Raw genomic sequence first — 14,852 nt, 5'->3', positions numbered from 1 at the left:
CCTGCCGGACAGCAGCCTCCACTCGGGCCAGAAAAAAAAGCAAGGCCTCAGCACAGTGGACAGCGCCACCAGTAGGCCTAGGTGGGGCTGTCCATGGTGCTGATGCTGAGCACAAGCGGAGAAAGGGTAAAAAAGGCAGAGTGGGGAACTGGAGGACACAAGGAGGTGTCTGGACCTGCTAAGTAGGGTGGGGACGGCGTCCCTGGCCTTGCCCCCATTCCCATTTCAGGACAGATCATCTTAGGTAGAAAGCACAGACTGTACTTGCTTATTCAAAAGCCTACTCGACGTGCCCTGTGGGTCTCAGAGCATCTCAAACTCAACTCAACCAAAACTGAGTTCTGATTTAAAATGTAAGTCAGATCACGACTCTACTCTGCTCAAAACTCTCTGATGGCTCCTCATGACACTCCAAGTAAAAGCCAAAGTTTTCCCAATGCCTCAGGGCCTGGAATGCTCTCCCCCCACATAGCTGTGTGGATCATTCCCTCACCTCTTTCAAGCCTTTTCTAATGTTGCCTTCTCAGTGGGCCTTCCCTGACCACCCAATTCAAAGTTGTAGAACAAAACAAACAACGGGTCCTTCCAACTTCCCTCCCCTGTGCATTTTTTTCTTTTTCGCATACACTTGTCATCTGCTCTTGCACTGCTTAAATTCCTCAGTATACTTAGTGGTCACTCACTGTCTGTCTCCCTCACTAGAATGTCAGCTCCACTAGGCAGATATTTTCTCTGCTATCTGTTCACTGCTGTGTCCCCAGTGCCTAGAACAGGGTCTGGTACACAGTAGATGCTCAATAAATGTCTCTTAAATGAATAAATTAATCACTTGAGTATGCTGATAAGCTAGGGAGTGGGACAGACTGCCCCTGAGCCACCCACTTCCCTACACCCTGCCCCTTGATCCAGCCCCAGGCCAGCCCCTCAGCCAAGTCCTGCCCATAGGCAGCTATACTCCCCCAGGGCACCCTCCATGATCAGCATGCTTGTAAGAGCAATTGTGTGCATGAGAGATATGTCAAAGTCCGCATGTCTGCCGAATGTACTCACTCAGCCTACATTTATGAGCACCTACTGTGTGCCAAAGGGGCCCTGGTAGAACAGTGGTTAAAGCACTCAGCTGCTAACTGAAAGTTCAGCAGTTCGAATCCACCAGCTGCTCTGCAGGAGAAAGATGTGGCAGTCCATACCCTGTCTCATAGGGTTGCTATGAGTTGGAATCAACTTGACAGTAACAGGTGTGGTTTGGTTTGGTTACTGTGTGCCAAATGCTTTTCTAGGACCCAGTGGTGAACAAAATAGACAACAATCCCTCCCCTTGTGGAGCCGACATTCTAGTGAGATGAGAGATGATGAAATAAATATGCAACGTGGGAGGTGGTAAGTTATTTACACAGATGTAAAGCTAGATAAGCAGGTAAAGAGTGATGGGCATGTAATTTCAGACAGGTGGTCAGGGAAAGTCTCTCTGAGTAGGTGACATGTGAGCAAAAACTTGAATGGAGTGAAAAAAAATAAGCCACAGGGATATCTGAAAACTCTTTGTTCCGGGCAAGGGAACATCAGGTGCAAAGGTGGGGCCTGTGGTGGGGTTGTGTTCAGCATCCTCCCATGAACATAGCTGTGAGGGACTGTGTGATCTGACTGTCACTCCTGGGTGCCTGTGTGTTTGGTGTGTTTGGGGGACTGAGATGGTATGTTTGACAGGGTCATGTAGCAGTGTGCCTTAGAGTGTACGTGTAGAAAGGGCTGTGAGCACATCAGCTGAGAGGGAATGTATGTGTGTGTGATGGCATACTTGTATCAGAGTGTGTTCTGGTGTGTGTTTGTGTGAGGGAGAGGGTGTGGGGACGTGAATGTGGGAGACAGTGTGTAGGGGATGTTTTGTGTCAGTATGCGGGTAAGGGGATGGACTGAAAAGGGTAGGGCTGTTGGTGATGATGATTTTAGAAGCAGAATATATGCAGAGATGCCATGGAGTGTGTGTGCATGTGTGCGTAGAGGTGTAGGGGGGTGCCCAGCTGTGTGCGTGGGTGTACTGGGAATGTTGTGGAGCTGTTTTCTGGGTCCAGAGAGAGAGAGAGAAAGCCTAGGAAATCGCAGTTCCGCCCTGACCCTGGGTCTCCTGGCAACAGGACCACTTTGAAGTTACTGGGAGACAGAGTTGCCAGGGCAACGCAGGCGTGCATGGCAGCTCTGGGGGAAGTCTGGGTGAGGAGACCCAGCCAGTGATCACTTGATCACTCACCTGTTTCTCTGTCTCTCCCAGTGTCTCATCAACTCTGCCTGCCTTCCTTTCTTCATTCATTTAATGAGCATATGCTGAGGACCTATGATGTGTTAGGCACTGTTCTGGGCTCTGGCAATACAGAAGTGAACAAAACAAACAAGTTCTCTGCCATGTCTCTCCCTCAGTCCCCCAACCTGTCTCTTTGTCTCTCCTGCCCCCTTCTTTGCCCTATGGCCCCGACTTCCCCTGTACCCTAAGTGGTGCTGCTGTTGTTAGGTGCCACTGAGTTGGTTCTGACTCATAGTGACCTTATGTACAACAGAACAAAACACTGCCCAGTGCCGTACCATCCTCACATTAGTTGCTATGTTTGAGCCCATTGCTGCAGCCACAGTGTCACGCCATCTCGTTGAGGGTCTTCCTCTTTTTCCCTGACCCTCTACCTTACCAAGCATGATTCCCTTCTCCAGGGACTGGATCTTCCTGATAACATGTCCAAAGTACATGAGATGAAGTCTCACCATACTCACTTCCAAGGAGCATTCTGGCTGTTCTTGTTTCAAGACATCTACATGCGAAAGCTGGAAAATGAATAAGGAAGACCAAAGATGAAACGATAACTTTGAATTACGATGTTGGCAAAGGATATTGTACCCTAAGTAGGACCCAAGAATCCCCCAGGCCAGTGAGGAAACCAGTTGAGACCTCTCTTCTCAGAGACCCTCAGAGAAGGCTGCTGCTGTTTTGCATATGAACGTCCCTGATCCTGCAACCCCAGGACACACACTCGTGCCTGTGCACAGGTGCAAAGAGAGAACACAAGCCCACAGGTCATACTTCATGTCTGTCCCACCTCAGCCCACCTCCAGATTTCATTGCATACAGTTCATCTTTCTACCTCTCAGTTGTCATTGGGTGACATCTGCAGAAACACACGGACACGTGCTCATCACAATATTCCTCTGAGATATCATTAGCCCATTTTATAGGTGAGCAAACTGAGGCTACGAGACTTTTTAAGTAAATGTGTCAGTGATTTGGGCCTGCTCCCGACAACTCGGAACCCTTATATTTGTCTGATTACAAACCAAAAAACCAAACCCACTGCCGTGGAGTTGACTCCGACTCATACCGACCCTATAACCAAAAAATCAAACCCGTTGCTGTCGAGCTGATTCCGACCCATGGAGCCCCAGTGGTGCAGTGGTTAAGAGCTGGGCTGCTAACCAAAATGTCGGCAGTTCTACTCTGTCCTGTAGGGTCGCTGAGTCGCTATGAGACAGCGACCCTACAGAACAGAGTAAAACTGCCCCATAGGGTATCCAACGCTGAAATCTTTACGGAAACCGACTGCCACATCTTATTCTCGCTGAGCAGCTGGTGGGTTCAAACCGCCAACCTTTCCGTTGGTAGCCGAGTGCTTTAACCACTGCACAGCTAGGCTTCCTGTAATTAGCCGATTATCTCACAATAATTGTATTCGTGCTGCTTCCCTCAGCAGACTCCCCCAAGGAAGAATCTGACCTCTTCCAAATGGGCCCATTCCTCTTCCCTCAAACTAGGTTGCTTGCCCCTTCGCCAGGGGAGGAGCTAGGCACAGGCCAATCTAATTTTGATGGACAACCCCACAGACCAACGGAAACGCTAAGTGTACTGTAACCAATGAGGCCTCGGCTTCGGCGGGATTAAGGCCGGAACGGGCAGCCGATTGGATAGAGTCACGTTGCGAATGGCGGAGACGTTGAGGCGAGTGCTGATCGCGGGCTGCGCGGCCGGGCCCGCGGAAGAGAACGTGGCCGAGGCCGGGCCACCTTTGCTGCTGCTCGGCGGCCCAGGCTCCGGGAAGACAGCACTGCTGTTCGCGGCAGCCTTGGAGGTGGCGGGGGAGGGCCGAGGCCCCGTCCTTTTCCTTGCACGGAAACCTCTGCAAAGCCTGCCCCTTCGGACAGAGGCTGCGCTGGACCCCCTGCGGCTCCAGGTAATTGTGGGGCGGGACCAGAGGTGATTGGCCATTGGAGGACTGAGTGACAGGTAGGCAGGCCAATGGTGGGTACGGAGGAAGGGCGCGCCCATGGTGGGGCGGAGTCAAGAATGACCGAGTGGCGGGACCTTGTGGAACCGTTCAATGATGAGGCGGAGTTATCGAGAGGTGGTGCCCAAGGGGTGGAGTCAGGAGCGAGTAGCGGGCAGGGCTAGGCTTGGGTGGAGTTAATGGAATTGGGAGTCAAGGATGGGGCAAGACGAAGAGACGCTAGGGGCAGATTTTCCATTGAAAGGTTCCCCTAGAGATGTGGCAGAAGACACGTCTTGCTCTCAAGTATTAGTGGATAGTGATGAGTACTGGAAAAAGAGGGGCGAATTGAAGATTATTTGGCCGGTCTAAGCTGCCTCACCTTAGAAACATCTATCTGGGGAGGCAGAAACCCGTCCAGGGAAGTATGCAAGCAAGCAGGGCTACCATAGCTGGGATTCTGGGTCTCTGGTGCTGAATCTGGCCTTTTCTTTTCCTTCCGCTAGAAGATCCGCTTCCAGTACCCACCCTCTACCCGGGAGCTTTTCCAGCTCCTATGCTCTGCGCATGAAGCCCAGTTGCCAGCCCCTGCCCTCCTGCTCCTCGACTCCTTGGAGGAGTACCTATCAGAACACCAGGGGCCCCATGAAGCTGCCCACCTGGCTGCCCTGCTTCTGGACACTGCTGCCCACTTCAGCCACCGGGCTGGGCCAGGGAGGGGCTGTGGACTCATGGTAGCCCTCCAGGCCCAGGAGGAGGCAGACAGTGGAGACGCCCTGCAGCTGGCACTGCTCCACCGGTATTTCCCTGCCTGCTGCTGGCTGCAGCGAGATGCACCAGGTCCAGGACAGCGCTGCCTTCGGGCCTGCCTGGAGCCAGGCGGGCTGGGCCCCAGAACAGAGTGGTTGGTAGCTTTCCAACCAGATGGAGAGATGATGATCACCCCCTTGTCCACTGAGGTGGGTGATCGTAGCTTCGATAAGGGCACAAGCTCTGGAGGCCAGCCCTGAGCTTTGGTGTGTGACAACCTTCCTATGCCTCAGTTGCCCATTTATAAGATGGGGGTTGGAATACTTACCTCAGGGACATGTTGTGCAGATTCAAAGACCTAAACAATGCAAAGTGCCTTTTCTCTTTTAAAAATAGTATTATCATGTGTATGTCATGCCCAATCCACATATTTAGTTTTGTTTGTCTTAAATTTTATAAAAAGGATTTTGTATTAAATGTAATCTGAAACTTCCTTCTTTTCCCACTCAAAATTGTTACTAAGATTTGGCCACGTTTTTTATTTCATTCGCTGCTATGAACGTTCTCGCATACGTCCTGGTGTATGTGTGTGAGTTTTCAGGGTATATACCTAGAAGTGGAATTGCTGGAGCAGAAGGTATGTGTTCAGCTTTCCTAGCTTATGCCAAACTGTTTTCAAAGTGGTTAAACCAGAACTCCCCAGAGCCACATCCTCACCAACAGTTGGTGTCACCAGAATGCTTTCTGAGAACAGGGCCTGATTCAGAAGAATAAGGCCCATTGAATTATTATTGTTAGTATTTGTGGCAAAGACTAGCTAGAGGCTCACTAAATAGCTTTCCTCTGTCTGGGCACATAGCTAAACTACTTTTCCCAGCCTTCCGTGTTTCTGGCTGGCATCATGTGACTTTCTGTCCAATGGAATATGAGAAGATATGTAGACCACTTCCAAGACAGAAACCCTGGTGACGTGTGGGTTAAGAGCTACGGCTGCTAACCAAAAGGTTGGCAGTTCGAATCCACCAGCGCTGGTTGGAAACTCTATGGGTCAGTTCTGCTCTGTCCTGTAGGGTCGCTATGAGTTGGAATCGACTCAACGGCAACGGGTATCCAGGCCAGGTCCTTAAAATGGCCCAGGAATCTTCTGCAGTCTCTCCTTACTGGTTGTCTGGCAGCATGCAGAGGACCCATCTAATGACCCAGGGAGGCCCTTGGGGATGGTAAAGCCACAGAAAAAAGAGCCTAGACCTCTGACTCATCCCCAGGATGGTAGCCTACCTGTTTGAACTGAGTCGAGAGAAACTATTTAGTGTGCTAAGCCACTAAGATTTCAGGTTGTTTGTTACGGCAGCTAGCGTAAATTATAGTGAATAATTCATTTTATTATGATGGTTATTCAGGTTGCCAGGTCTAGAATTTCAGACAAGCTCAAAGACTTTTACTGTGGCCTGAGCCCAGGGAAGGATGGCTATTTAGAAAAGGGATGATAGAAAAGATATATATATATATCTTTATATACATATGCTGTTTCAAAATACTGGGAAGCTCTGACTTCTGAGCCAGATGGATTGGGCAGAAAGCTGACGTCAGCAGTGTCTTTAGCCCTGAGGAAGGCTTAGTCCACCCTGCCGACAAGTCTTGGGTCTGGACGGGCACTTGGGTGCTGAGCCATGCTAAGTCCCCAAGCAGCTGTGGACTGGGGTCTTAGGAGCAGGCCACATAACTGGGGGGTAGAGGCTCGGGGGCCGGGACAAGGCTGTTCTCGTAAGGATTAGAGTAGGGGCCATCAGATGAACCCCCTGGGGTCCCCTGGGAGTCTCCAGAGCTGTAGTCAGTTGAGATCCCGGAGTCAGATACCACAAGGTACAAGTACTTAAGGTGGGGTGGGGTGGGGGGCAGCGCCAGGGGAAGTGCCCGTGGGCGCAAGAGCTGGGAGCTGGGGTCCAGGATGGTATACTCGAAGCTTGCAGCCGAGGCCCCTTCTGGCCTGGGCTTTAGGGCCAAGGCAGATGAGCAGGAGGAAGCTTCCGAGCCCTCATCCATGGCTGCTGTGTCCACACTGCCACCGGGCCCTGGGAGGGCCCCACTGGGCGGGCTCTGAGGCAGCAACCACTTGTCCAGCACCAGGTAGGTGTCCCGGGCCTGCTCACTGCCCACTGGCTCCAGCAGGGGCCCCTCGTCTTCTGCGCCTGGCTCTATTGCCTGTGTCACCCCCCAGCAGCGCTCAGAGAGGACTTCCAGGGGGGCGGGTGGGTCCTCCACGAAGGGAGTGCAGGGGTTCCACCACAGACAGTCATCATTCTGGTACAGCCACAGCTGTGGGAACAGCACCAGCCTGCTCAGAGACTTGGGGGTTTAGCCAAAAGCCCCAGGTCCCAAGGGGACAACCAGGCCACCTACCTGGAAGTTACCCTTGTGAGTGGTGAAGAGGCCCTCAAACTCACTCTCGGGGCTCGGGATGCCTGGCCAGATCTTCTGCTTCAGAGTCCTGGTGAAGCCAGAAGAAGTGGAGTACACGGCATGAGACATCGAATGCTCATCAACGCCCCCTCCATGTCTAGTCACGGGCATAGATATCCTGGCCCCCAGTAATCAGGATGGGGGCAGAGGGGTGTACTGGGGCTTGGGGAGACCAGAGGAGGAGCAGGCGCTTCGGCTAGAGCATCAGGAAAGCCCTACAGAAGGGTGACTGGAGCAGGATTTTGAAGGATGCGTAGGAGTTTAATATACACTGACACTTTCTCTAAATGTGGCTCAGGCTTTTCCTGGAGGTCCATTATGTCACTTCCCTCCTCACCCCTTTCCATGGTTCCCCAAAGAATTCCAAATTAAATCCAAACTCCTCTCCATAGCCCTGCAGAAGGCCCTGCATGATCTAACTCCTATTACTTCCCTCACATCATCCATCACTTTCCCTGTGTGCACTCTGCTCTAGCCACATGGCTCTTTGTAGCTGCTTCAAAATTCCAGACTCATTCCCACCTCAGGGCCTTTGCATTTGCTGTTTCTTCTCCCAGCTTTTCACGTGGCCGCCTCCTGCCAACCTCAGGTCTTTGCTGTGATGTCACCTCCTCCCAGAGGCCTTCCCTGACTACCTTGTAATCCTCTACCCCTCCTTGGTTCTGTCATATCACTCATCACAGTTTATAATCAAGTATTTTTTGGTCCCCTTGTTTGTTGTCTGTCTTTCTGACTGGACAATGAGATCCACAAGGTCAGGGACGTAGCTGGCTTGTTCTCCACTTTCTCTCCAGTGCCTAGAACAGTGACTAGCACCTAGTCAGCACTTGATACATACAGGCCAGTGAGGTAAATGAACAGGGTCTTGAAGGACAACTAGGAGACTGCTTGGTGGACAAGACAGGAAGGGCATTCCAGGCCGAAAAGGATCAGCATTTACAAAGGCTTGACGGTGTGAAACCACATGGTGTGGGCTTGGAATTACATGTACCTCAGGATGGCTGTTAAGATGATAAAGCATCTCCTAGGCCTCACTGAGGAGCTTGACAACCAGCAAGGAGGCACTCAGGAGTTTAAATCTCACCATTAAACCCATCTGACTGAGTTTACAAAAGTTAATGCCATTGGTAAAAAGAACCAGACAAGGAATTGAAGAAGGGGCGGCAACCGAAGTAGAAGGAAAACGAAAAGAATGTCCCCCACAGCAGAGAATTTTAACTACGTTTGGGTCTGGTCTGGCTTGCATTCCTGGTTGGCCCTGCCACTGACTTCTCGCTGTGTGACCTTGGGGTGCTCCTCTCTGAGCCTCGATTTCAACAGCGAAAGGTGTTCCCGGTCCCATCACAGGCTGCCCTGGGGTGCTGCCCTGCAAGGGTTCAGAGCCAAAGAACTGGCTGTCAGGGAGGAGTCTGGGTCGGGGACTCGAATAGGGGGCTCACCGGCGGTGGGAGAGCAAGGCGAGCACTGCCAGCAGCAGCAGGATGAGCACGAGGATGAGGGAGAGCGTCAGGATGAGTGGATCCAGGTCTACGGGGCGGAGAGGAGGTCAGCGCGGCGGGCTTGCCCGGTGCTCCGCCCCGGCCCCTCCTACACCCCCGGGGTGGACCTAACCGCTAGCAGTCAGCAGTGACGCAGGCTCTGACCAGGCGCTCCAGAAGCCACCGAAGCTCGGCTCCGCCATGCGCGCGCGTACAGCGAAGGTGTAACGCGTCCGACCGCGCAGGTTGCTCAGCACGCACTCGGTCCGGCCCTCCAGGATCTCCACCTTGGGGCGGGGCCCGGGAGAGAGGCGTGGCCAGTAAGGGTGGGTCGAGCCGAAGGGGGCATCTTGGGGAGGGCCTTAGAGGACCAAGCCAATCTGGGGGAGGAGGGACAGAGTTGGCTCCATTGCAGTGGAGCCAATGAGACCAGAGGGCAGGACCTGGGCTACTCGAAGGTGGGCCAGCGTGTCAAGGAGGCGGGCCCTAAAGAAGTTTGGGACTGGGACGAAGCGAGAAGTGGGGTTGAGAGCATTGAGGATTCAGGCGGGCTTGGGCAGCATTGGGGAAGCGTGCGTGACAGTGGGGCGTGGAGCTGTCTTGGGCGTCAGGGCAATGGGATGTCGGGCGTCAGTGACGGGACCTGGAGGGGCGAGGGTGAGTAGGGTATGGGAGGGTGTCGGGGGTCAGGGGTGCTACTGGTGAGCGGGCCTGTCGGTGCTGCTACGACCACCACGCCCCACACTCGTGGAGGCGGGGCTCGAGAGGCGGGGCTTCGAGAGGCGGGGTGGGGCCGTAGGGGCGGGCCTTACCCTCTGCGCACCCCCAGCGCCGTTGCCGGCCGAGACGTCCACCTCGTAGCGGATGTGGCTCGCCATGGGTGCCCCAGGCGGCGGTAGCCAGCGCAGCACCACGTGGCCGCCCTCGTCCGCCTGCCGCGCCAGCAAACCTGCGGGAGGGTCCAGGAACACTGAGGGAGGGGATGGTCAGATGGGCGGAGACTGAGACCCCCTCCCGCGACCACCCCCCCATTCTCGGCACACTTACCCACTTCGTTGACTTGGATGATGCGGCGGTAGCGCTGAGCGCCGGAGGAGGTCGTCGTGACGCGCAGCTCTAGGGGCACGAAGCTCGACGTGTCGGCCGTAGGCAGCGAGCACCAGAAGCGTACCGCGCCATGGGCGGTGAGCGCCTGGCGCAGGCGGCACAGCTTCCATGGCTCACCCCTGTGCGCCGAGGACGCGGGAGGGAAGGGAGCAAGTTGGGGAGTCTGTATTGCCTGGACCATGGGGCATTCCGGTTACTACCACCGGGGGCGTCTAAGCGCCGACGTGAGGGACCTGTCAGCTCTGATGAGGGTGAGGCAGAGAGATCGTCCCGCGGGGCTGGGACGTTGAATCCGTGATGTAGGTCTCTAGATCACCGGAACGCTGTGGCATTCCGGCTGCCGCCAAAAGAGGCCGTCTCGCCCAACATGAGTGACTCCTTAATTTGAATTTGGAGGGGTGTTGTCCCAGCCCAGATGTTTGATGTCGCATTCCAGCGGTGATCACAGGAATGTCCCAGCCCTGACCCCGTGGGCTTCACACCAGTGACGGCTAGAGAGGCGCTGTCCGGTCCCCGGCTGCGACCTCCGGGGAGTGCTGCCCCGCCCGCCTGACCTCTCCACCCGTGGGGGCCCTCTGCCAGCCCTGTGGGACTCACTCGAGCTGGTAGGTGAAGCTGTAGTTGTCAGGGCCCACCCCGACGCTTGCCGCTTCCTCCCAGAAACACACCAAATCCTCCAGCCGCTCGGTGAAGCACAGTAGCTCTTCAGGCCCGGCCCCCAGCAGGGCCACTAAGGGGGTGATAGGGGAGGGGGTCAGCGTAGCCGAGCCCCAGCCTCGGGCCACAGCCCCCTCCCCTCCCGCCGCCTGGCCAGGCCGATAAGAATAAGCCCCGCCCACGCCCTCAGCTGGGGCGCCTCTGGGGCTCTGGAGAGGGATGCCGCTCCCCCCCCCCACCCCCAGCTTCCAAGCGTAGGCTGCCTGCCTCACAGTCTTCGCACACAAAACTGCCCTCCTGCGGCAGGCCAGGGTGAGTGCAGCGTTCAAGGCCTTGGCCTCGAGCTGCCGACCCCGCCCCGCCCAGGACGTGCGTGCGGGTGGGTGTGTGTGGAAGAGGCGGGGCCCCCTATCGGGCCCCGCAGGCTCCCAGCTGCCCGATAGTGCCAACCGTGGCCCCCGCCCCCTCGCTCGACCCGGCGGGGCTAGGCATCTGGCGCCAGAAGAATACTGTGTTTACAGTTGCCTGCCACCCGGCCCCACAGAGTTGGACCCGAGCTTTATCCTCCTTCCCCCTCTGGAGGGTCCGCTTGGTCCTCAGCCCTCAGGGACTCAGACCGCAGGGCGTAGGCCTAGCACCACCCCTGCCCCACTAGGATTTACCATGTCCCAGGCTCCCTGAAAGGTTAACACTAGGGACCCTTATGCCCGCCTCTAACTCCCCTCCAAGACCCAGTCTGGGGACTTAGAGCCGGTATGCCCCTCCAGGACCCAGTCTGGGGACTTAGAGCCTGTATGTCCCTCCAGGACCCAGTCTGGGGACTTAGACACGGTATGCCCCTCCAGGACCCAGTCTGGGGACTTCGATTCCAGCATGCTCCACCAGGAGCCAGCCTGGGGGTTCTTGCACTAGCTTCGCCCTTAGGACCCAAGCTGGGAGGGAGTTCAGGCCCCAGCATCACCCTCCAGGACCCAGTGTGGAGGTCCACACACAACTTCATCCTTACCTTTGCGCTCAAACTTGGGGTCTGGGGGATTGGGTAGGGGGGCCCAGGCGGCCCCAGCAAGCAGGAGACAGAGAAAGCCGACTCGGGGCCAGAGGGGTGCCCAAAGGGGGCCCATGGAGCAGGCCCCGCTATGGGGGCCCAGGGCTCCAGCCCCCACCCCGTCTCCACCCTGGCACAATCCACTGCTGGGTCAGCAGCTGCCTCCGCCGGACGCAGCTGACCAGCCCCTTCCCGGCCCAGCTCCTCCAAGTGGCAGCTCCCCCAAGGGGGCGGGGCCAGCACGCAGCCTGGGCAGAGATAAGAGGAGGCTGCGGTCCCGCCCCGTCGGGCAGGAGGGGGCAGTGGCCCTGTGGCTGCTTGGGGGGCGGGAACAGCTCTGGTTCCGGTGTCAGACACACTTCGTTGCTGTGTGACCCTGGGCAAGTGATTTACCTTATCTGAGCCTCAGCCTTTTCATCTGTGAAATACATAGCAAACATTCAAAAAATGTAATCTACTGATATTATCGTGTTAATTAACGTCCCTCCCCAGTCTGGAGGAATAAACAGTAATGATAATAAGGACTAGCAGTTGTTGAGTCCCCAACAGTATATATAACATAATTGTGTATTTGTAAAATTACATATATTCTGGAAAGTGAGATTTCAATTATGATTTTTTTAGACAATTTTTTACTATCATTTACATTTTTGTACTCTTGGTATATTGTATTTTACAAGGAGTGTGCAGTTCTTTTAATAGTCTGGAAAATAATTAAGTAAGAAATCATGAAAGCTGTTCACCTGGGCTGAGGTACCCCACAGGTACATTGCCTAGGGGAGGAATGGGTCCTCATTGTGCTTGCTTGTCTCAGATTAGCCAATCAGAGTGCTCTTTACCCTGGGGGCACAGTGATTGGCTCAGGGTGGACATGTGACCCAAGTGAAGCCAATGACCTTCCATCTTGGGACTTCAGCTGGCATTACTGGGAAATGGGTACCCCTTTTTGTTGGGCTTGGGCTGGGTGGATGGAGTAACCAGAGGTATGTTTGCCACCAGGAGGAAAGAAATTGCCTGATGGTGAAACTAAACACGGATTTGGGCATTGTCCGTTCACTCTACCTGGAAGGCTCACTCCCTCTCTTTATTCAGGTCTCTGCCAGAATGTCACCTCGATGAATTCCTTCCCTGACCACCCTATTTAAAATAGCAACCTCCCACCCCACACTCCCTATTACCCTTAAATAGCTTAGTTTTTTGTATTTGGTGTTTTGTTACTGATTTGCTCCCCACCTGTCCATGAGGGCTGGGACTTTTAACTGTTTTCCTCATTGTTGTGTCCTCAGCGCCTAGAATAGAGCCTGGCAAACAGTAGGAGCTCAAGAAATATTTGTTGAGTAAAGGATGAGAGGCAAACCAATCCAAGAGATGTAGAGAGACCATTGACCTTGTCCTAGCCACTTAGGAGCTGTGCCCGAGTACCCCTGCATTAAAAAAAAAGTCAACGAGATTCTCTTCCTTAGGAAATTAGCATTTGGACTGTGTTTGAGAGGCAGAATTAGAAACTAGTGACTATGAGAGGCAAACCAGCCCAGAGGTTAAGTGCATACGTCCTGGAATCAGATCACTCTAGTTTGAACCCCAGCCTCGCCAAGTATTTACCACATGACCATGGACAAGTGACTTAATCCTCCCTAATCTCAGATTCTTCGTGTATAAACGGTGATGATAATAATACCTTTTTCACAGGGCTACTGTGAGGAGTAAAGGAGATGGATTTTGTCAAGTTCTTACAATAGTGCCTGGCACATAGAAAGCACTCAGTAAAGGTTGTTGTTGTTAGGTGCTGTTGAGTTGGCTCCCAACTCGTGGTGCCCTCAGGCACAATGGAATGAAATGCTGCCTCGGGCCATTGTGATCCATAGGATTTTTTTTTTTTTTATGTAATATTTTATTGTGTTTTCAGTGAAAGTTTAGACAACAAACTAGGTTCCCATTTGACATTTTCTATGCAAATTGTTCAGTGACATTAGTTACATTTTTCACAATGTGTCAACATGCTCTTTAATTACATTCTGGTTGTTCTGTTTCCAGTATTCTTGTTTCCCAGCCGCCTTATTTTCTCATCTTTGCTTTAGGGTAATTGACCTTTTGGAGTATTCATGGGTAAGATCCTTTATTTTGTATGCCAATCTGTTATTTCGCTAAAAAGGTGACCTCAGGGGATAGTTTCAGTTCAAGGTTCAAAGAGTATCTCAGGGTAATAGCTTGGATCTCCTGCATGAAGGGCAAGAATTCTACCACTGAACCACCAATGCCTCTGGTAAAGGTTAGCAATTATTGTTTAAACTAGCTCAAGGAGGATGTGACTTTGCAACCAAATGATCTTAATATTCATTGCAAAATTAAACAAAAATTAGCCTGTAAAGTAGCATGTTGTGTCCTGTAATTGGCCTTAGAATTTTCTTTTATCAGATCTTACATGATGTTTAGGTTCTTCTATCTTCTCTCTCACCCCAGACAGTGCCTGAACATCCCCCATTATTGCTTCAGGGACAATGTTCAGCACCCTAGATATTGTTTTTTGCCTACTCACTGGCCATTCCCCTACTAGTAATAGTACCCAATTTTAATTTCCATTTATGTGCCCTCCAGACTTCATTCCTGTGATCTGAAGCCTTTCTACCAGCTCAAGGGGAGGGCACAGGACCCAGGCCTGTTCAATTAGCATATTACATTAATCTGAACACAGTGATTGGTTCAAGGGTAAACACATGATCAAGTTGGTCCAATGGGCATCTGCTCTGGGACTTTAGCTGGCAGTGATACGAAAGAGGGGCTCTCTTTGAATGGAAGGGCTGAGCTAGTTGGATGTAAGCTTAGCCCTGCTCCCATAAGGGGTGACCTTGTCTTGGAGTAGGGCTGTATTAATTTAAATATTTATTTGGCTACTGTAATAGAGACCCAGATAACAAGAGTCTTAAGTAAGATAGACATTTATTTCTCTCTTACATAATGATCCAAGTAGCAGCAATTCAATATGGCAGCTCCCTGGTGTCAGAGGCCTAGGCGTCTCTCAGCTTGTTGCTTGGCTATTCAGAGAGTAAGAACCTTCCAATCCAGGATGGCTCACTGCACATCTTCATTCCAGCCAGCAGAAGGCAGAAATGGGGG

At 53.0% G+C, this 14,852-nt stretch overlaps 2 protein-coding genes across 2 annotated transcripts; one reads left to right on the top strand and one right to left on the bottom strand.

The window, feature by feature from the left end:
- The first annotated feature begins 3,959 nt into the window (after nt 1–3,959).
- Nucleotides 3,960–5,929, top strand: SWSAP1 (SWIM-type zinc finger 7 associated protein 1). Its single transcript, XM_004378545.2, has 2 exons — nt 3,960–4,208; nt 4,748–5,929. Exons 1-2 carry the CDS (start codon nt 3,960–3,962, stop codon nt 5,249–5,251), a joined length of 753 nt encoding a protein of 250 aa, XP_004378602.1. The 3' UTR covers nt 5,252–5,929.
- A 175-nt stretch (nt 5,930–6,104) lies between these two features.
- Nucleotides 6,105–11,917, bottom strand: EPOR (erythropoietin receptor). The gene is made up of 8 exons (XM_004378321.3): nt 11,700–11,917; nt 10,634–10,766; nt 9,977–10,155; nt 9,742–9,899; nt 9,063–9,216; nt 8,891–8,978; nt 7,392–7,479; nt 6,105–7,307 (listed from the first exon to the last, which is right to left on the bottom strand). Exons 1-8 carry the CDS (start codon nt 11,812–11,814, stop codon nt 6,696–6,698), a joined length of 1,527 nt encoding a protein of 508 aa, XP_004378378.1. The 5' UTR covers nt 11,815–11,917; the 3' UTR covers nt 6,105–6,695.
- Between the last annotated feature and the right edge of the window lie 2,935 nt (nt 11,918–14,852).

This window comes from Trichechus manatus, unplaced genomic scaffold (assembly GCF_000243295.1).
Source record: "Trichechus manatus latirostris isolate Lorelei unplaced genomic scaffold, TriManLat1.0 scaffold00057, whole genome shotgun sequence".
Classification (NCBI taxonomy): Eukaryota; Metazoa; Chordata; class Mammalia; order Sirenia; family Trichechidae; genus Trichechus; species Trichechus manatus.
Note: the sequence above shows the minus strand (reverse complement) of the source record. Positions and strands in the feature narration are given on the sequence as shown.